This window comes from Bacillus rossius, chromosome 1, assembly GCF_032445375.1.
Source record: "Bacillus rossius redtenbacheri isolate Brsri chromosome 1, Brsri_v3, whole genome shotgun sequence".
Taxonomy (NCBI): Eukaryota; Metazoa; Arthropoda; class Insecta; order Phasmatodea; family Bacillidae; genus Bacillus; species Bacillus rossius.
The window spans coordinates 229,137,924-229,161,958 of record NC_086330.1 but is presented as its reverse complement, the minus strand read 5'-3'; the positions used below and the strand labels follow the sequence as shown (position 1 = coordinate 229,161,958).

At 35.8% G+C, this 24,035-nt stretch overlaps 1 protein-coding gene across 9 annotated transcripts in view; it reads right to left on the bottom strand.

The window, feature by feature from the left end:
- LOC134527342 (F-actin-uncapping protein LRRC16A) overlaps window positions 1-24,035 on the bottom strand; it is a 324,842-nt gene that overhangs the window by 291,197 nt on the left and 9,610 nt on the right. For all 9 annotated transcript variants that reach the window (XM_063359938.1, XM_063359939.1, XM_063359940.1 and 6 more), the window contains exons 2-6: window positions 12,986-13,083; window positions 11,479-11,529; window positions 10,222-10,281; window positions 5,378-5,508; window positions 3,375-3,543 (exon numbers count right to left, since the gene is read on the bottom strand). In XM_063359938.1, the coding sequence (XP_063216008.1) occupies window positions 3,375-3,543; window positions 5,378-5,508; window positions 10,222-10,281; window positions 11,479-11,529; window positions 12,986-13,083 (509 nt within the window). The remainder of the gene's footprint in view (window positions 1-3,374; window positions 3,544-5,377; window positions 5,509-10,221; window positions 10,282-11,478; window positions 11,530-12,985; window positions 13,084-24,035) is intronic.

The window sequence follows — 24,035 nt, the reverse complement described above, 5'->3', positions numbered from 1 at the left end:
TTCGTCGTTAGCAAAACCTAGGAAATTATCTTCAATATCTGGAATAATTTTTCTCCGTGATTTTACTAGCGTTGATGGTTTCACTCAATCCCACGCTGCAGCAATTTCGTAAATAGCATCCAGAACACTGTAGTTTTTCCAAAATGATTTTAAATCATTACCTTCATCAATGCGTTTCTGGAACAAACTTGAACGATAAATTTGTTTCAAGGTAGAAATCACACCTTGATCCATTGGCTGGATTAGTGCAGTGACATTTGGAGGCAAATATTCGACTAATATTCCACCATTATCTGATTTCAGTATGGCTGCATTTGGGTGAGAGGGGGCATTATCTAGCACAAGCACCGCTCTTTCTGGCAACCCTTTGCTTCTCAGAAATTCACTGACTGCTGGTACAAATGTTTTATCAAACCACTCCTTAAATATGACTCTATCCATCCATGCTCCCTTCTGGTTGAAATACTTTACTGGCAAGTTATTCTACAGTCTGATATGGATGCAAAATTTAACAGTTCATTCTTTTTCTTTCGTATGAAACGCACAGTTTGTTCCCCAATGCCATATTCTTGGGACAGCTGTTTTGTACTTTTTTCCTTTTTCTAGCTGATCGATAATTTTTATTTTTTATAATGTCGAGTACCACTCGTTTGCGTTTATTAGACATTACTGTCAAAATATTACTACAGAAAACAATACCACACAATACAACTGCTGACTTAAATCTACGCGAGCCAGTATCAGTCGCGTGAGTCACGCAGCAGCGACGCCGCGTCGGCGCTAACCTTAGCCCGGTTCACAAGGTCGCGTGGAACACAAGCGCGCACGGTTAACAGGGGTGCGTTTATGATTGCTCCTGCTGTTTTGAAGTTCATGACGCATATTAATACTTACCAACTATGCATGCACCATGTTTGGCAGCATTATTCGTCGAGAATCACAGCATAAAATGCTTGGTCACATCAATAGATTACAAATATAAAAAAAAGTCACAAAATTATTTTGGTTTTTATTGTTTATGGAAGTGAAATATGGCACGGTTAATCTGCAAACCGGATAATCCGCACCCAGATAATCGGGAGTCTACTGTATAAGAAAACTTAAATAATGGCTTAAGACTCGAGATTAAATAAATGAAAATTGTTTTTAGAATATTGCTGAATTAAAATACAATTTACCTGGCAGCCAATAACAACAAAAACTAGTGAATAACTAGAGTTTAAATATGTAAATATGTGCTCATTCAATCACCAATTGGAAATACAGCATTTAAAAAAATAAAAATTTATGTTTTTAGTAAAATAGATTGCAATGGATTTCATGGTAATTTGCGGTTTGTGAAAATTCTCTGGATCAATATGCAGAGTAGCAGGTTGTAGAAAATAATGTGAATAGGAACTGAAATGAAAGGTTGGTTGGTTAGGTTAAGTTAGGTTAGCTGAAAAATTAAAAATTTAAAAAAAAAAAAAAAAAAAACATTTTCCTTATAATTATTTTAGTTTGCTTGACTTAACCAACCTTTTACTTCCATATTATTTGCTTAATTTTCCAGAAGTTATTACATGATGTAAAAAAAAATTTTTAGTGGTATTCTATTTCTCATTTTTACTAGTATTTGAATTTGATATTCATATTAGTGAATAATTTGATGTTTGTATTTGATTTGAACTAAAAAACTGATATTCGCACAGGCCTACTTCTAACGCTAACAAGTCGGGTATATCAATCTGGCAACACTGTTCGCCGAATACTCTGTACTGCAATCTAAATAGTGAAGCAGACTGTATCTCTCAATTGCTACTAAGACATAATTCGAGACCTGACTGACTAAAAGAACAATGGGAAACATCAAAGGGTTTTCAAACATAAAATGCAGAGGAAAATTAAAAATGTAAAGGGCATTTCAATTCATTGACTACACTTCAAAATACACACAATAATTTTTTTTCTTGATGGTTTAAATTTAAAAAAACTGAATCTTTTATAGAAAAATAACAAAAATATCACAGCAAAAAGTAGTGTTTCCTGTTTGGCCTAAAATACTTCCAGAGATTTTTACAGCATAAGAAATTACACAAAATCAATTAGTAATGGGTAGAGATGGTGATTTATAGCATTTAAAATAATAACATTTAGCATTTTGAATTTGAAATTTAGCATTTTGTAGCATTTTTAAAAACAAGATTTCGCCAATTCTCTCATTTTAAATTACTGAAGAAAAGTATATTTTTAAAAAGCATTAAATAATACACATATTGATTATTAACAACCACAGAAATAAAGATCTAGCACAACTACAAAGATAGCCTATCTTGGCAGGTTTCCAAACAACTTTTTAGCACTTGAGTGCAATAAATTGAATACTTAAATTACAATAAATATTTTTTAGCCGTGTTCATGGCCATAGTTGATGTAGAGTGTACAAATAATGTTATTGAAACTAGTTTTTTTTTTTTCTTTTTTTTTTTTCTTTTTCAATTTTCGTCATCTTTTGGTTTTCGATCATGCCAGAAACCGTTGCTTGCCGTTTTACCGACTTTTTTTCTTCATCCGATTTCTCGGTGAATCTTTTTTTGCAGCCTGATGACTCTCAGATTTAATGTGCTTTTCAAGTACATCTTTTTTTTTCCACTCCAGACGGCAATTAGATAAATTGCACATTAAAATATTCGTATCACTTTAGTAGAACTGTTCACTTTTGTATTCATTTATGCGATTACGAATGGAAATTACGTTTCGTCCCACTTTTACCACGAGAAATAACAGTATACAACACATTCACGAGTATGCACGTATTTGTAAACATACCACCTTCCACAGACTACACCAGAACGCGGCTTTCACGTGAAACACGGCCAGAAAATGGGACTTACAATTGTTAGCGCGGCGAAGCAGAGATGTCGCAAAATGGTGGCCTAAAAACTTGTACACTGCAAGATGACGGACACTCTTCCAGCTAGTTGTTCTTTGCTTTGTTTACAATCGCGAGGCACGGATGGCCATTCTTCATTCAATATTTACAAACAATAGATGTTGTGAATGACGTGACAATAAGATACTTGTGCTGAATACGCCATAAAATAATGGTTTCTTTTGATACTGAACTGAAATGAAATACAATCGGTAAATAAATTGTGTAGAGTGAAGACGAATCTACTTTTTTTACCTTGATTTCGCATTTATCTCGGAATAGTCTAGATTTCGCATTTTATAGCGGAAAAAATATAATTTAGCATATATTCGCATCTATTTCGCGAAAATGAAAAATCACCATCCCTAGTAATGGGTTACATTATAAGTAATGAAAACTCCCTAAACTAAGTCAGTAAATACCAACGTAACTAGGATATGGACAGCTCACTTGCAGCACTCACCCAGGACACCTCCTCGCGGTAAGGCATGCCGTGGTAGTCGCACATGCAGGCGTACTGCGTGGAGAAGCCCCCGCAGGGCCCCGTGGCACGCTTGTCCAGCCCTGGCTCCGCACCCAGCACTTGCTGGACCCTGCACGGCGGCAGCACCTCCACCTTCCTGATGACGTGCCTGCCAGGATCAGTGGGACGTCCCTCCAGGCTGTGCCTTCAGAGTGGCCGGGCACATTGCTCACGGCCCAACACACTCCGTATTCACGGTGGTTGGTCTAGAGTAGAGCTGGGCCGATGCCGATCCCCAATCGTAACAATCGGCAATTTTTTTAATTTTGCCGATCATAATGATCGGCAAATCGTAGCCGATTATTTGAGCAGATCATTGGTCTCCTACTGCAAACTTATAATATTGGATAATTACCTATACCTTACAACTTTCCATGTTTGTTTACAGTACTTTTCAGGAAGAAAATTCAATTATTCATCGAAAAATAATAGGATTTAATAATTTAAAAATAACCACACACGAAAAAAATATACCAATAAAGTAAACAAATAGCGTAAGTTTTATAAACATTGAACAGTTACATACCTAAGTATCAATTTCCACGTATATTTACAGTACTTTCGGTAAAATAATTTTCCATTATACTATTTGCAATGTTATTTTTTATCATTTACGAACTGAAAACTATGTATTTGTTTACCATTTATGGTTAATATTACTGCAATGGCGAATGGCGACTGTTGTTTAGGTTGGTTATGTGACTCCAGAGATTAGAGTGACGCGCGTCGCGCGACGGAATTCGTACGGATTAATGGCGCTAGTAGTCTCGTGGTTAGTAAACAACTACCTCTTCGGGAATTCATCTATTTAGTTTTTTCTCGCTAAATATCACCTATTGAAAGTTTTGTTTAGCAAAATTAATATTCTTATCCTGTTTAGCGGGAAATAGAGCTTATTTTTCTTTTGTATAAAAACCTGGTTGATGAAGAGTTTTGTTCCCCATTTAGTGGTATTTCATATTCACAAATTAACTTACAATCGGGAATTATTGAAAGTTTGTTGGAGGCACTGGGGGGAAGGAAGGACAATAAAATTATCATCGCTGATGTCTACCGGCACACACGGATCACAGAATGACGGAGTTGTGATTAGATGAAGATTTGGTATGACCTTATTACATTTTAACGCAGTTAATTGTGTGTGCGTGTGTGTGGTGATTTTAAGTAATCATGTCAATGAAAAGTAGTTTTGTCTGGGAATATTTCACCGTTTATAGTGATCCCTCAAAAGCAACGTGTAATCAGAGGTACTTGAAAGGCTCTAATCGGCTCAGAAGATCGGCAAGATCGGCAAAATAGGTGATCGGCCCAGCTCTAGTCTAGAGATTATAAAGGTAAGCATTCAGGTCACAAATGACAATGCATATCGTGTGCCTATGTATCACATTACATGACAGACAGACACCTTTCTGAATATCTCCATATAATATCTGGAATGGATTTTCATTATGAAAGTAAACTTGACTCCTACGGACCCCTCTTCTTTTACAAGAATACCACGTTTTAACTGATTTTTTTTAAGGATTTTTTATATACTAAGATTACACCATCATTTCCACTGTACTATTAAAAATTCAACGTCTCTACCTGTGGCTGAATGATCAAGATCAAATCTTTGTCAAGTTTTAAAGTCATCAAGTTTTCTACTTATGTCAATGTTGAGTCCTTCTCAACCAAATCTATTAATCCTTATAGTCAGTCACACTCTCAATTCCTTTGAAATAATTTTAGAATTTTTTTTATTTTTATAAACTATTTTTCAAATATTTCATATAGTAAAATTTTAGCTATATTTATCATAATATAAATGTATAACCATTATAGTATACTAAATTATGATAAGAAATTGTTGTTTCATAGCCATAAAGTAAGATGTTGACTAGGTTGTACACCATGACCCACACAGTAACTCCAAGTACCAGTGCATGAACAGTAGTACCCACGTGAGGGGGACGGCGGGGAAGATGTTGCGTATCGCGAGGGCGAGGGCAGTCACCATGGCGTCCACCTCCTGGCTGCCAGAGTCCTCGGGCGTGAGGAAGGAGTACAGCTTGTCCCCGACCGTCAGGACCAACTGCAACAGACGGCCGCACACAGCCTGAGTACGAGTCAGATTATCTCTACTACACGTTGGGAAAACCAATGTTATCAGTTTGGCACTCTAAAAATTTTGCCGCCAGACATTTTTTTGCTGTTGCTACATGTTAAAGTCATTGCAAATCTTAGGCTACCTCTGCATGTTCCCATAGCCCATAATATATCACTCTTGCAAGGGTTCCAAAAATTATAAATAAGGTAAAAATTGTATCTACAGTCATCATGCTGTATTTATCAAATAACTTTCCAACCCTACATAAAGGCTTAAAGGAGTGTTGGAAACAGTGCCAACTTAAGGATTTAGGATTTGGTTGTTACAAAATGTGAATTTCTACTGATGTATCAGAGCTGCATTTAGACATAGTAAATTTGGACACCGAATCTCAAAATATTTAGGGCCCATCTCTGACATGCAATTGGTTGGTCTGGAGACTAAAACAGCAATTGCGAGCATGTTAGTTAGCTTTTCAAGGTTGAAGATGACAAAAATTTATAATTTATTTATGATTAAAATCCCCGTGTATAAATGCAAATATTATTAGCACACATACAAAAACATCATAGGAAGTAAACATATTCCCTGCAGTAGTAATTTATCATGACTTATGATCCTCCCATTTGCATACATATTACATTGACTAAAACACCATGCTCCTAATGGGAAAAATGTTTCTTGTACCAGACTATCAAATAAAAATAAACCTTAGTACCAGTATAGATGGATTCATTGGATAACAATTTCCCAACAGAGCTGTGAATACAAGCAATGAGAACATTGTTTATAAAAACAAACACTTGCTTTAGTTAAAATTAATAAATATAAAGGGGCAGTACAAATTCTGGTGCACAAGCCATGGAATATCAAATGTACAAAAGTGCTACAAGATTTCATAACCTGAATCACGTGCTAACTGCACCCGCCATGGCACACATTTCTGACAGTTCTATTGGCCCAAAACTGTTCAATGTTTGTTCTGCAAAATTTTTACAGCTCATCTTGAACTGCACCGTATATATCAACAATAAACTTACACATCCACACAACTCCCCCAGGGCTGACAATTTCTCAAGTTCACTATGTCAGGAAAGCTTAGTTTTTTAATGAACCACAGTCTCTTGATATGCCCTGCACCGCCCTGGATCCCCAGGGCTAGCAATAAACAGGGAAGAGAGATTTCATTTTATTTCTCCTTCACATTTCATCAGCGAGGTCATTACAGACAGATATATACAAGAACACGATTCAAGGAATTAGGGGAAGAAACAGACTGTGACCTATCAAATGTAAACATCTCGGTGTACGCTTGGACTGACTTCAGGAAACCATACAAAAATTAATGTTGGATGGCCGAACCATAATTTGAACCCAGAAACTTCTGTAAACGAGAGTAATGTTTTACTACTGGGCCACCTTGCTTTTAACACTATACGTACTCAAGCTTTATTAGCTGTTTTTCTCAGCAGAGTTGTGTATTCCACACTCAAGCTAGTTTAACTTAGGCCTTACACTATCAACTGCACCAGTCAGCAATAAAACATATTAACATACCTATTAACAAGTTTTCACGAACAAGGTAAAAGTAACATACAAAGCAAAAAGTAAAGGGGGAGGGGGGAGTATAAAAATAACATAGGCAACACAAGGGGATAAATTTTAAATACTATTTTTATTTTATTTTTTAAAAAATTGATTAGATTTCCTATAGATATTATTTGTGCCAACACCTGGGCAGTGGGCAGTTTGGGGATGTGTGGTGAGGAGGAGGTGAAGACAAGGTGGTAGCTCCGGACCTCATCTACGGCAGGGGCTCATGCCCGAGGCACCACCACCAACACATCATCATCCAGCGATAGCAGACCATTGTCACTTCAAACTTTTTATTAATTCACTATTTTAAATGGTAAACTGATAGCCTAAAGCATTTTTAATACTCAATTTTAATGTCCAACCTAACTAACAGATGTGGAATGGATGCTTGAATTATGTGAGGTTTTACAGTACACCCCACTTCAATGAAGATTATGTCCGACCACCTGACCAAGGAGGAGGTGGAGGAGGGCATGCTTTCAGACAGGGTGGCATCCTTTTTCCAGGCGAACATGAAGGAGGCAATGCCATCTGTGCCCTTAGCAGACACATGGTTCCTCTCCGCCTCTTTTCACGATGCTGACCTGCTGCTGCCAGACAATGTGTTGGTTGTGGAGATGGTGGTGGGGCCCTCAGGTAAGTGTCCCTAGGGACGAGCCCTGCCGTAGAGGAGATCTCCTCCCACTACAACCGCCTCACGCCTCATCTTTGCCTCCTCCCACCACACACCACCAAACTGCCCACCACCCAAGTGGCTACTAACCTGCTGGCTAAAGAAAAAGAAAGATTTATTTGAAAAATAAAATAAAAATAGTATTTAAAATGATTCCCTTGTATCACCTATATTATCAACCCCCCCCCCCCCCCGGCCCCTTTTTTTCCCTTCTGCTTTGTAGGTTACGTTAACCTGATTTTTGAAAACTTGTCAGACACGAATAATTTTAATTTTTTTTAATTGATGGCACAAGCAGTTTACAGCTGTGAGGTCTAAGATTGAGTGTGGGACATGCAATAATTTGTTTGTTTCAAAACTCATTATTGCGTGAGCTAGGTCCGCATGAGTTAGGCCCGCAAGAGCAGGGCTTCGTGAGAGTTAAAATAATATATAACACCCACACATTTAATGTTTTTTCCGGCACGCCCGCATATCTACAAAAAAAGACTGGTCATAAATTTGAGGAAATATTTAGTAATCAATACAACACTATAAAGTTGTCTCATTTAAATAAACATCCAGACACCTTACTAAAAATACAAAACATTTATATTATTCAGTAAAAAAAGTACAGAGAGAGCTATCCTTATAAAAAAAATTTTTTAACTCAACTATAAAAGAAAACCATGCATATTAAACACATATAGTATGCCTATAAGACAGAGCTATCACTAACTAAATATGTTTATCAAATAAAGTTGTAAAAAAAGAACATGGTATGCCTATAACCAACAGATACTGCTCTCCATATAATCATATTTTTTAAGTTATTTATTTATTTACCACTATTCATTATCTACCACTATCCCTATAAGCAAACGTATCGATATAAAAACTTTGGTTTAATCTGGGAGATTTCTTATGTGTCTCGTGCATGCATCTAATGCGCATAAAGGAATTTTTACACACTATCACTACACCTCTCCATCCAAGATGGCATCTTTTCCTAAGAAATTCCTCCTAGCAGCACTTAGATATTTTTTGAAATTTAAATGTGGCACCCTTTGTCGTTTATTTTGAATTTAAATGTGGCACCATCAACGTACATCACTAGTACTACAGCCTGGCACACACTAGCGGCAACAGCTGCTCCTGAAGATGGAACTCTCTGTCATTTACGTTTTCTAAAATTTCAACTTGGTTCCCTCTAAGAAAATAATTTGAGAAAATTAAATGATGTGCTTCCTACCAGACATCACAGGTACTATATATAGCCTCTAAGACATACTTTGAAAGCATACATTCATTATTTATTTTTTTATTCTACAACTGACCCAACAGCATGGAGGCTATGGTCCCTACCTGCCAACCCAAATATGCTTGCATCCCTCAGTTCAGGTCTAAGCCATTGCATTCAAGATTTTTATTAAAAATAACACCAGTTCTCCTGACATCAGCCACATCTACCTCAACCTACTGATGAACCAACTGTTCACTTTACCAGAAGACACCGAGAATAAGCACCAGCTCTTCACCACACAATATTCCAAGAGCAACTACCTATTACTATGTTTAGCATCCCTGAAAATTACCCCGCTCTCCCCACGCCCTAGGTAGGCTCTCAAACCGGCTACCTCCCTCCACTCCCCTCCCCAGCTAAAATGAAACAAAAAATTGAACAGTGCTGTAGTTAGAAATTTGTAACTAATTCACACTATTGTTTAAAAAAAATTAATAAATGGTGATCTTCCTTTCAAATTGTTTAGTATTGTATGGGTTTAGTATTGTATGGCATCATGAAACCTTTATCATGACAAAGATTGAATTCCAAAAAAGGTTCCCTCCCCCTTTTATGTTTTGAGCTGTTTACTCCCTTGCTGTTCTTGTGTGTATAATATATTGCAGCCAACTTATACTGCTATCGCACAAGGTTAGCTCAGAGTTGAAGGAATAGAAAATTGAGTTAACCCAATGGCCTTTTAGAACACAAGTAACATTGATAGATCAGTTTCCAAGCCAGTTGAGTAAAATTTTTTACTGTAACCCAACTAATTCAGTTACTTTTTATAACATCTTCTTTCATGGCTTACACCACACACACTTACACTCGTGAGCAACTTGCCTGCCACATAGCTATAGAACCATTATCACAATACTAGTCACTTGTTGCAATGTTTGGGCTGAGGCTATGCACAATGATAAAATAAATCAACTAAAAATAGCTTGGCCTCTCGTTGACTTCAAGAACATTAAAAACGAATAAGGGATGATAGGACGAGTTGGTGCAACAACAGAATGCTTTAGAAAGTGGGAATACCTCTAGAAAACAAAAATGTATAATTTTAAGTAAAATTTGTGTTACATATTTCTAAACATAGCAGAGCATGCTGCAAATGTTTTAACAAGTTTAAACTTGCTTAGGATTGTTTGCAATGTTTTTGTTATACCTGGTTTGGTTTTTTGCTCTCAATCGCTTGAATTTCCAAGTAATGGAAGTGGGAGTCAATCTGCAAAAAGAAACACATGCTCAATTATTGTTCTGTTACTATTGTGTTTTCCTCATGACTATGTTATGACTACACTAACACACAGAGTAACCACGGAGCATAAACATTATCCATTTCTGCCTGTCACCATTGCAAGTACATTGCAAGGAGATCCTAGCCAACATAGTAGTCCACATGGCACTCATTACCTATCAACTTGCTAATAGATAAATACCTTAAGTTATAGATGACTACCAGCCTAGTGAAATTTCCAATTTGAAAGTTAAAACTAGGAGTAATAAAATTTATGTCATGCCCAAAATTATGCAATATATGAAGCATTTAATAATTTATTTTAGACAAAATATGAGAATAAGTCCAAAGAACATTTTTACAAACATCACCTTTTCAAACTCACAAAATGTTTAAATTGTAAAAATTTTATCTTCAGACAACTGAATTTTGCATGAATACACTAGTACCATGCCAGTTGTCCAAAATATTGTTAACTTTCTAAATATTCAAATTTAACTAGGTATATACATTAGCAAAGAAGTCAGTGTACACTTTGTTCATGGAAAATATTAGTATATCTATAAACCAGTTAAGTTTTTTGGCACATCTCTTGACAACATTTTCCACACAAGTGTTGTGTGTTTGTGGGTAATCATCCATTAGATTGTCTTCATACCCTCTTTCTGCACCATATATTTGTCATCTGAGAGCTAAAAAATATTACTCTGCCAGCACTCAATGGCTTATCAGTGATTTTTCCAAGTTACAAAATCTTACTTCGATAAAATAGTGATATAAAATTTGAGATTTCCAGGGAAAGACATTGACATCCTTTGCTTATACCACTGCCTTATACTTTTTTTGTGTAGCATACACACAGCCAGGAGTATGTGCAGAATTTTTTCTTGGGAAGGATGGGGGAAGGAGGGGGAGAACCACTTTACCTGCACAGCTTGCTTTAAAAATCTTTCCCTTTCTTTTCCAATAATAAAATTTTTTAACATTTTGAGTGGGGAGGGGGTCCCATCCCCTTCCATCCTTCTCCCTCCCTCCTTCTGAGTTATTCCCTGGACAATATTTCCAGGATTTTAATTACTGAATGCAGAATATATTATTACAGTTCAGCTAATGAATCAAGGTCTGAATTACAATGTTACATCTATATGTGTAAGGTCTGACACACATAGCTACTCTGGCACTCACCCTTGTTGGCACTTTGGCTGTGAGCAGGAACAGTCGGCACGGCGAGAACACCTGTGGGAAAAGTTATAGTTGACTTTAATACATTTCACATGATAGCTGACACAATACATACACATCAGAGATTGTATAACCACAGCAAATACTGGAAACAAGATTCTTAACACTGTAGAAAAACAAGACAAATGAGATGTTTTAGTATTTTTCTTATATTTAGTGAGTCCACACAATGTATTGGAAATGTATGAAAATATAATCAGGGTTTCAACAATCATAATCTTACCAATTTCCCTGAGATTTCCTTGTTTTCCTTTCTCAACCAAACTTTTCCTGTCTCATCAATTAATCTTGCAAGATAACACAGTATTAAATTGCTTCCTACACAATACACACTTTACAATGTCATCATTTCCATCAATATTATGTAACCAATGTAGTCTGTAATATAAAAACACTGTTTTGATTAAACTTTGAAAAATACACTGTTAATTGACTATAAACATTTTATTGTGTTTTAACTCATTTAATTATATATAAAAACACTGTTTTGATTAAACTTTGAAAAATACACTGTTAATTGACTATAAACATTTTATTGTGTTTTAACTCATTTAATTATACATATGAATCATTAGTTGTTTATCTTACACTAATGATGAAAATAGATGGAGTTTCAACTACATGTAAATTTGTAACTAAAACATACTGGTTTTAAAACATTTAAGGAGTCCGCCTCGTCAGGGTTGCATGTGTGTTAGTGAGGCGGGATGATAAGCGCGATGCTAGCTGGTATTTCTAGAGCGGTATAGCCCCTAAGCGCAAGGCTCTGAACTGACGCACAGTCTTCTCGTCATCACATGATAACTGAAATTTGAGAGGTGGCCGTAACATTACAATGCGGGGAAATTAAGATAAAGGTGCAATGTGGTCCCTTAAGTGCTTTCAAGAATATGTACCGGTTGTTTTACGCCTAAAAATTACTCTGAAATCATATGTTTTAGCCATTTTAACTCTTCTAAAAATACAATTTAAAATCTTAATCCTAAATCAAAAGTACTTTACGGCCTTCAGCGAACTCTTAAATGCTTTTCGTAATTAGACCCCACTCGGATATGTTGAGTAGTTTTGAAATCACATTATTTTTCCTGAAGCTCTGCACACCGTGTGTGTGCCCAAGTAGGCGGAGCCCTTAAGAAACACACTAGTATTAAAAATTACTAATCCAGTTTCATAACCAACATTTAGTCTATTTGCCTGTGTTTTCCAGGTTTTGAAAACACCTTTTCAATTCCCTGAATTTTACCTATTCTCCAGATTTTCACAGCCTGCAGGCACCTTGATAATACATGAATAAATGTTGCTTGAAAAGGAAAATGATATGCTGGTTTCTCACAGCAAGTTCATAGTATAATTCATCACTTAAACGGTTTTGCTTCACTGAACACAACAATTCTCCGACATGCACATCTCCGTACAGAACACTCGGGAGGACGCAGCACTCGCCACTCACCAGGACTCTGTTCTCCGTCTTGTCGCCCTTCGTCTCCAGCTTGACGACGTTCTTGTGCAGGATCTTGACATGCTTGCCGAGTAGAGCCTTCACGCTTTCTACAACAACCAAGCATCAACCGTCCTGTCACTGACACGTCACACAGCACACATGCCTTCCTCCAGCACTGGGGGCACAACAGAATGCTGCAAAACATATAGCAAGCCAAGTCTGCAACTTGAGCATCAGCCTTTTTGAGTGACCATTTGGAGTACGGGTCAAAGTCGTATTTTCCAAAATCAATTTTTGGCAAAGTCTCTGTATAAAACACAGGTAACAGTCTTTTGGGCATCAAAAATACTGTTATTACATGCTCACTGTTTAGGTAATTTAAATATTCTAGGTTTATTAGCAACTTTGATTTACTTTCTGGCAGTGTTTGTATGATATCCTAGTACTGTGACATCAAACACCAAAAAAAAGAATTTGTTTGCATTTAATAAGTCGTTAAAATGAGCAATAACCGGCACTGCTGTTAAAGAGACTGCATTATTAGATTTTTTCTAACCAAAGATGAAGTCAAATTGACAAAAGTAAAACTGGACATTCAAGTACACTGTTCTTACGGGACTTTTGCTGGGAGTAAAGACAGTTATCATTAAATTAAAGTTGTGTATCACAGTTTTTAAAATTAATAGAACTCTAAGAAATTAATAATAATAATAATAATAATAAGCAGATTAATTATGGATGGTCAAAATTACAGCACCTATTAGGCATTGTTAAAAATATATTTTAAAACCTGTGCTTTACCATTAGTGCAACAAATAAATTGTAGGGCATGTGCATAAAGTACATGCTAACACACATGATAGTGTGTGCAAACAGCTGGGCTGGACACAAGGCAAGCCTGACTGCAACCACTTGCTAACTTAAGCCACTCGAGACAGCCTTGTTTAAACTACAGAGGTCATTGATCAAGCTGCGAGTCATAATGAGCTGAGATTTTCACAGTGGAACTTAGTGATGAATGTTGATGAGGTGAAAATTACTTGTTTGAAAGTAATAAATAATATCTACAGGAATATTTAGACGAACGACATTATACAGTTGTCAAGCCAGCAAGTCTTCATGCATTGACCACTCTCTGAATATCACCCCCCCCCCCCCCCCCTGTTATTGAGACTGCTGACACATCACTTGTCATTTAGCAACGTAGCAGAGTAAAAAATAGTTCAAGGGAGATTGTGTATTGTGTTATGTGAAGACATGAGATGGTTTGGTACTGACAGAACCAATACCAGACCAGGACAATACTATAGTGAGGTTACTAAGAATGAGAGAAATGCATTAAGCAACTAAGCTGTAGAGCACAGTCTATAAGATGTCTTGAACCTTACTGCGGTGCACAGTGTGTAGAGTGCTCGCAAGTAAGGACTTAGGTTCGACCCCCGGATAGAGTACAGCCTACAGTGACTAGATTTCATGTACAAGGCAGAAATAACTGTTAATGTATTAATTGAAGAAAACTATGACTACCTCTCGAGAAACCTTATAGGTAGGTGACAAATGCGAAGATCACGAATCCAGCACTCTCCCCTCTCCCCAACACAACCCTTCTCTCCCTACCCAGCATCCTTCTTCATTCCTTCCCTTTCAGCCAAGTTTAACAGTGGTGGTGTCACAATTTATGTTACGTAGAGCAAAGAACATTTTGGCACCATTACATCAGGTGTCAGAAGCTCGGACCCTTACAACTGCATCAACAAAAGGTAATTCAAAAGTGTCTTCACGAAAATTTTTCTGGTTTCTTCATGAGTTAAAAAAAAAAAGATTTCACAACCAATCTTACCTTCTACTAAAACTACAGAGATGATTTAATAAAAATTATGTACAACAGTATTTGTTTTAGTTAAATTTGCTTAGGCAATTAAAAAATAATTTTTTGCTATGTAAAGGTTCCTGCGCACTGGACATGATTAAAAAATGAGGGACACCCCGATGTGATAACATTGCTGCCCCGCCAATCCGTGGACATCTCCACACACTGCACAGATCTGCCAAGTCAGCCCCCTCCCCCGCACCTACACCCAGCCCACAGAAACTGTGTCAGGGCTCAGAACTGTTGCTATTTGGTGCTATCAGAGGTTATGAATTGTCTTCTGAAGAGGAAATGAATGAAGAATGAATCAGGGATTAATGTCTCACTGAAATTGGGTTAAATAAAAATGAGGGTTTAAAAGATGAGAACAGAGCCTTGACATAATTAATGGGATGGAGGAACAGTATCACCGGGAGAAAACCTATTGTCAACGTCAGCCATGTTTCCCATGTACTAAAACTTCAGGTTTGATACTGTGGGTAATTGCACCCGGGTCACCCTGGAGGGAAAAATAATCAGACCACTGAACCACAGTAGTCCCTGAAGAAAAAATGGCTATGTAGTCAACATGGCATGCAGAGGATGATAGAAAAGAACAGGTGCATGAAATCAACAAAAAAGGAAGAAAAAATGTATTGTGTTCTTTATAGCTTACAATTGTTACAATTTAATTATGAGGAAAAAAAAGTTTTATTCACATTATAATGAGTCATTGAAAGTTCTGTAATTTACTGTCAAAAATTACTTAATTTGATGGAAAGAAAACCACCAACTTTAGAGAGAGTACTGCCGTGAGGGAATGACTTGTGTTAACTCTCAGGTAAATATTGGGATAAAATATAATGTGTTCCTATTATATGTAATATTCCCAATGTTGTGACTTACTATTCTGTCAGATTTGTTGACTATTGTGGGTGACATTACAAGACTAGTGGCACACTCCTTAAAACAATCAGAGTTCCAATTACATATCAGAAAAGAGTACATTTAACAACAATAAACCCAGCTGATCTAAAAATGGACAATATAGTGAACTATGTTAAACTTTGATGAAAGGTTTGAGAACTTATATTGTTGTCATTTTGTTTAAATTATCTAAAAATAAAAACATAGATATGGCAGATATGACTTATAATATAAATGTTGAAACTATATATACATTTAAGAATATATGTATGTCATCATCATCATCATCATCATCAACTGTTTACAGCCTGTGGCCGGGTCAGCCAAGTTAAATGCCTCCATCTTCCTCTGTCCTTCCACCATTCCTCATTCTTCACTTTATTCCAGTCTTCTACTCACTCCTGCACTCCTTTAACTATCTGCTCTACCCATCTCCTCCTTGGTCTTCCTTGGGATCTTCTTCCTGTATATTGCAATGCCATTATTTTCCTAGGCAGACTCTCTTTTCCCATTCTCTGCACATGGCCATACCATCTCACTCTCGCTTTTTCAATGATGTTATTAAAATTCCTGTACTCAAGCTCTTTCTTGCACTATCTCATTCCTGATCCTGTCTCACCTTGTACCTGACAACATACTCCTCATAAACTTCATTCCTATTGCTCTGATCTTCACAGCATCTCTATTATCTACAGTCCAATCTATGCTCCATACGTGACTATGGGCACAAAGTAGGTATTGTACAACACTTGTATGCTTTTTAATAGCACCTACCTCTTCCATACCAAATCTCTCGCACACTTGTAGAATGATCCCCTGGTTGTCTTCACCTTACAATATCCTCCTAATACACTTCCTGGATACTCAAAGTTTTCAACTTGTTTTAACTCAACACCATTTAATTCAATGCATCTTATAACTTTATTTTTGTTCCTCATCATGCGGATCACTTCATTCTTTTTTAGTTCTGAATTGCATACCACATTTCCTCACTTCCTCACTCCATGCCTTTAACTGCTCTTGCACATCTTCCTTTCCTTCCCAAATCATAAGCAAACAGCATGGCCTTCATCTTTCCTTCTCCAATCTTATCTTCCACTCTCTTTATTATTTTCATCATCACTATAATACATAATAATGGAGAAAATGCACTACTCTGCTTCACTCTGTTGGCTTGTTTAAACCACTTCGTCATCCCTCTTCCAGTTCTCACACTGCTTCTGTTTCCCTTATGCATACTCCTCACTTTACTTATTAACTCGTTTTTAATCCCAGTTTCTTCCATAGTCTGCCACACACACTGTCTTTTCACAATGTCATATGCCTTCTCCACATTGAGGAAACAATTACTAGATCTTTCCCAAATTCGTATCTTCTCTCCATCAGTCGTCGTATGGCAAAATTCAGATCTATGGTAGACCTTCCGTCTATAAATCCATGTTGCTCCTCACGCCATTTGCCTGCCATAACCATCTTTAACTGCTTTTCCAAGATTTTCTCATACACCTTTGCACAGTGGCACATCACATTATTGTGAACCTCAATCTTTAAATGTGAATGGTGATGTCTCAAGTGATGAATATTTACTAATGTCTTGCTAATTATTTTGCAAGTGTCTATGTACCTTTCACCAACAACCATTGATTTACATAATCAAATGTAAATCTAGACACTATTCCTGTTTCTTACATTTTTGAAAGTCTAGTCATTTAGGGCATAAAATCTTTAAAATCTACTATGTCAACAGGCCCAGATGGCATACCGAATTTCATCTTAAAAGGATGTTCTAATCTCATATTTTTAATACAAGTTTATAAACATAAGTTTTTCTTCTAAATGGAAAATAGCACAGATCATTCCAAAACCACGAAAGGGGAAGTAAAGTGAATGATTTAAATTATAAACAAATCTCATTACTTAATGGTTTTGCAAATCTATTTGAAAAATTTTTTTCAAACAAATTAATTTCCCAATAAGAAATTTATTATCTTCCAATCAACATGGTTATAGAACTGGTATGACTACCACCACAAATTTACGCGTGTGTGCTTGTGTGTATATTGCTAGTTCTGATGTTCCTCAAGGAGGTAGGCAATTTCCCCTAGTATTTTATATATATATATATATATATATATATAAAATACTAGGGGAAATTGCCTACCTCCTTGAGGAACATCAGAACTAGCAATATACACACAAGCACACACGCGTAAATTTGTGGTGGTAGTCATACCAGTTCTATAACCATGTTGATTGGAAGATAATAAATTTCTTATTGGGAAATTAATTTGTTTGAAAAAAATTTTTCAAATAGATTTGCAAAACCATTAAGTAATGAGATTTGTTTATAATTTAAATCATTCACTTTACTTCCCCTTTCGTGGTTTTGGAATGATCTGTGCTATTTTCCATTTAGAAGAAAAACTTATGTTTATAAACTTGTATTAAAAATATGAGATTAGAACATCCTTTTAAGATGAAATTCGGTATGCCATATATATATATATATATATATATATATATATATATATATATATATATATATATATATATATATATATATATATATATGATTTAATTAAGGTTCTTCATACTACTGGTCTCTAGTTTGCTGATGAGCTTAAAATATACAGAGAAATTAATTCCTTAAAGGATTATTATTTGCTCCAGTGACATTACTGAAATTGACAATTGGTGTTAATTTAATCTTGTTTCTCTGAACAAAGCTTAAACTAAAATTATTTCCTTTACTAGTAATATTCAATCAAATAGGCATTATTATTTACTAACTAACTCTCAAATCTCCTGGACTCCAAATTATTTTTTTATCATCACACCAATTATCTTGTATCCATTTTCCATTCAACCCTAGCTTTAAATAATTACATAACTTTCTACACTTCAAATATTGATTGTATTCTCACTCTTTATCTAGCTTTAGTCACAAGTAAATTAGAATACTGTTCAGTAGTTCGGAATAACATTATTAATTCTGATGGAGAATAGACATTATCAGTTGCATAAATTAGTTTCCCTTTCTGGTTGTAAAGCTTATTTGGATTCTCTTTTTTTATAATATTGTTATAATTCAAAATTTAGTTGTAAACATTTCCTCAACAATAATGGCATTAGAGTTTCCCAGTTTCACAGCCGCCTACAATCCATGTTATGCACACTACACAACAAATGGTATTTTATTTATAGATAAATTTTTTTACTTCAATAAATCTGATTTAAATTTTATATCTTAATTAAGTTAATTAAATCATAATCTTAATAATTTTTTTGAAATATAATTGTTCTATTAGTTGTTCTGCTCTTGTACTTTTAATGTTATTTTGTATTTTGCTCATTCTATTTATTTGTTGTATGCCATGCCTTATTTTATTTTCATGGCTATGTTCCCAATCACATGCTTTCTTTCTTGTTATTACATGGTCGCTGCTCATGTGCGATGCCTGCTGGTTGTTGCAACTGCTTGCGTGTGGTGCATATCTGCATGGACATATTCCCTGCAGGTTGCGCACACTGACGCATAGTTGTTCTGCCTCCACTGCCTGACCACTTGTAATGCCTCCATTTACTTATTTATTTATTTATTTTTGTGAACATATTTGTTTCTTCTGTATTTTGTATTTAAACCATCTGTATGTGTACTGTATAAGTGTGTATTTTGTGAACACCATCAAAGTTTCAAACTGTCAATGGGCATGTCACAAACATAAATAAATAATACAAATAACTATAATAAAAAGGTGATCATAATATTAAATAATTATTACAGAGATAGGCACGATAAAATATAATTTATAATATATAGTATTATACTATATAATATGTAGTATATAGTAAATTGTATATAATATTGTTACGATTTACTGCGGGTTCGTAAAGGATAGCCCAATTAAAGATTTTTATCCCACACAGTTTTATTTATTGCCACTATTTACATTACTAGCTAATAATCTAAAGATTCCAATTAATAAATTGTACTTAAAAAAATGTTGCTTCCTCCAGTCACTCGTTTCTCACAATCCACATGCCTCGCTGGGCCGCACCTCTGGCGCAACTCTCGCCGCAGCACCCCTCGTGGGCCTCCGTCGCAGGACTCCGTCGCCGCACTCCGCCGCCGCTGTCGCACTTCCCCTTCGCCGAGATCCCACTCGACGCCTCGCTCACAACTTTGCTCGGAACTCCGCCGCGCCCTCGGCACTATCGCCCGGAACTGAACTCTTCGCCCTGGAACCTTCGTCCAGGGACTTTGCCACTCTATCGCCCGGAAACTCCGCCGCGGGAAAACTCCCGACTTCGCTCTGAACTCCACTGACTGTCGATCAGCATCCTCGGGCATATATATAGGCCCCGGCGAAATTCCAGAACTCACGAGAGCGGCAGGGGCCCGTCGCGTCACTCCGAGCCATCCCGACGGCAGAAATCTCTCAAAAACATGTGTCGGCGGCTCGCGCAACACAACAGCTGGCAGGTTTCGGATGTCAAACTAACAGTGCCGCGCGGGGGGAGCGGAGGGCTGGAGGGAGATAAAGTGGCGACCCAGGTGCGCACGGCACATCTCATGTTACGGCGTGCACCCGCGCGTGACGCGGCCTTGCTAACGTTCGTAACAATATATAGTAATGACTATGTATATTACTTTCTACAGTTGTTAACATAAATTTTAATGAAGTGCCTGAAGTTATTTATTTATAACTCATTTTAAATTATAAATTAAAAATGAGGAAATCCCACATTTTTACATCAATATGGTTTAGAGTACAAATTAAATGTAAAAGAATAATTTTGTTTGTTAATCCACAGTAACTTGAAATAAATGAAGGAATAGCAGCTCATCATTTCAACAACAATTCCAAACATGTCATATCCAGTCACCACACGATGCTTCCGGCAAGATGAAGTCACAAGAGAATGGGTGGAGAGCGGTGGTGGGGTCACTTCCCCTCCTTGCCGCACCCTCCCTCCGGCCAGATCGTCATGCAAGCTTGTCAGTACCGATCCGATCAGTGTCCGGTGTGCAATGACCTTAAGTCACAAGCATCTCGAAGGTTACGACAGAACTCGGAACTGAACTCAAACAGCAAATATTTGCACATGATGAGTCTGTTTGTGAACAATTCCAGATATCTCAAGCATTGTAGTAAGCTTGTTTTGACCGCAGCTTGTAGATAAGAGAAATGTCATCGCTATCCTCCTGTTGAATCAATTTCTCAGAAAATGCTAGCTTTCATCAAATACAGTTAATGGCTATTTTCTGTGAAGGAATAAATAATGATACATAGAGCATCAAATATTTCCTTTGTGACCATCTTACGTGTAAGGTTTCAAAACTCTTCAAAATACCTGACATTGACAACCATGGCAATTTGATGAATGTGTGATAGATTAGGTGTTGGATCTACTTTCAGAAGGAAATACTTGTACTTTTTCTACCTTGCAAACTACAGTGAGATCTAACTAACATGAGCATTTCATTATTTACTTCCGTGTCATTCATGTTAACCAATGCACAAAAAAAACTTAAGCATAGCTTTTCTTCACCTGCTCCAAAAGACAACACATAATGGAGAAAAAAATTTCAATTTTTAATTAATTTTTTTAATAAAAGAACACTTAGCATGAATGAATGACTGAATCAGGAGCATCGTGCTGACATTGACTCAGCAAAAACTCACGTGTTCGAATCTGCTGGAATGCACTAAATATGTTTTGCTGAAATAAACTCTTCAGAAATCAATTTTTTCACATTCTGAGTGTTACATCCATTTTTGCTAACTGTTATATTTCTTGCCAGGTATGTATAAATTCAGCTATTAACTTTAGCATCATACAAAGTAGTTGTTATTGTGACTGTTCCCAAACATCTCATTTCACAAAGATGGTATGCCTCTACTAACGTAAAATTACACAGTACTTTTGTCCCCAGTTGTGTATTACTTCTGCAATGTCCTCAAAATATGTTTGGTTTGATACCAAATTCTTTTTCATTATTAGTATGTTTGGCCAAACTATTAATAATACAATCAGCAGAATTTCTAGGAGAAGGTTTAGCTTGAACAAGTTATTCTTTCCACATACTCAGCTAGAACTGCCAATAAACACCTGCGATAGACAATACTTTGTCCTTACTTACAACAACAGGTTACATAAATGTTATTTTTGTTAACAGTTTCACAAGTCTAAGTAGTTGATTTGAGATACATACCAGTTTTTAGTTTTATTAATAACACAGGAAACTTTTCCTACATCCCAATTCTTAATTTTCAAATCTTTATTGCCACCCAGTTTTACTTTTACCGCTGATCATAATCATAACGTTCCAAGCAAACATTATTTATACAATGTGGAACTTAATTCATTAAGTCAGGTATGCTGACCAATGCACCACCTAAGCCAGAAAAAATTTTAAGTACCTAAGGAATTAATTACAGAATAAGGCAATGACATACTTTAACTGCCTCCACATCCCTCTGACCAAATACAAAGAACTGGTACGTGCATCATTCTAGAGGGTAAGTATGGAAATATTTCTGTATTGAAGTGATGAAAGAAAATACATACGGTAGGTATGTGTAAAGTTGTTTCTAAAGTAGTTACTATTTAAAAAAAAAAAAAAAAAAACATGGAAAGAATTTAATTTTATTCACTTAACATGATATTTGTAAATGAAAAATATTTACATGATGAATACTATGCAAGTAACCGAAGAATGATTTTTATTATTTACTTATGCCTACACTTTAATTTGTTTTGTTTTGCAAACTTCATGTTTATGCACAAGGGGTTATTATGATATACTTAACAGATATGAGACTGAAGAATATGCAATCCTAGTGCACTGTAATGAAACTAGATACTCGTGATACACAGTGGGCCTGCAAATTAAATAGTAGGAAATAACAGAGGAATTATCTGGCTTAAAAGATAGATCTAATATTAAATTTTGGTGAAAAAGTATTCTCTACCCTATTGAAGGCATAAAAAATGTCCAGATAAACTTTTACCATATTTAAGAAATCACCTCAGTAACGTATATTAATAACTAGGCTTAAAAACAACCTCCTCCTTTAAGTAAAAGCTGAATGATCTAGTAAAATCAGCGCATCAGGGCTGGCTGATGATTAATGTTGAATCACACAGATGTTACTAGATTATTAAATGAATGTTAACTGATAGCTAGCCAACCCACTCCATTTTACTTCTGGTTAAACACACCTTGTCAGTGCTGTGCCAGTTCTGGTATACATATGTACTATATAGGACACTTCTGTGATACAAAGTGTAGTCTAATAGTATGATTATGATAGTCACCATTAGAGGTGCCCTTATGCTATCACACTACAGTTCAGTAAGTATAAATATGTGACACTCACTCTTATGTTTACTTGTCAATTACTTAAGTTGATACAGTTACTTATTTAGTTAATTGTTTCAGGTTGGTAAAATAAAGAGTAAAATATGCAGTTAATAAAACAAACAAAAATTTTTATATACTTTTTTCTCAAACACAATTGTATGGACTGTTGTACTACTTGCATTTACAACAATTTGAAACAACATACAGTTCATAAATTGTCCTTTTGATAATATTTACAAAATAAGGGTTGATATATCTTATTCATCTTTATTACCTACTACTAGAAATATCTGCTCTGCATACAAATAATATTAAACTATCCAGGATATAAGTAGGACACATCAACTACAAATGTCTTATTTCAAAATTTATGTAATTCAGTGTACTTTACTAACTCAAGTGTGTACTGACTAGACAAATCAATTCAAAGTAAAAAAATTAAAAACTGAAATTTATTCGGCTAACTAACTTCAGTCTTGGAGCTTGGATTTAAATTCAAGACTTCTGTCAAGAGTAAAATCGACAATTTAATATTAATCAGTTTGGATAAAAGGTCTCACTTCAAAGAAATTAGCTTCTGTATTTAAATAGTAAATACCATGAGGTTTATAAAAGTATTTAGCTCAAATTGCTATTTTAGTAATTCACATGTTATGCACTTGGCATCATTGCAGATGCGTGTATGAAATGTTGACTTACTGCAAATCTTCACAAACAAAATCACTCCTAAATACACAACCCTTAAGGGAATGCCTTGTCATTATACATAACTAAATTTACATGACCAATCCAACATATCTTTAAACATATGGATTATGAACCTAAAATAGACATCTTTAAAAAGATGAATTATCAAACTAAAATATCTAGAATCAATTAAATCACAACAGCAGTTGCATTATGCTTAAACAATG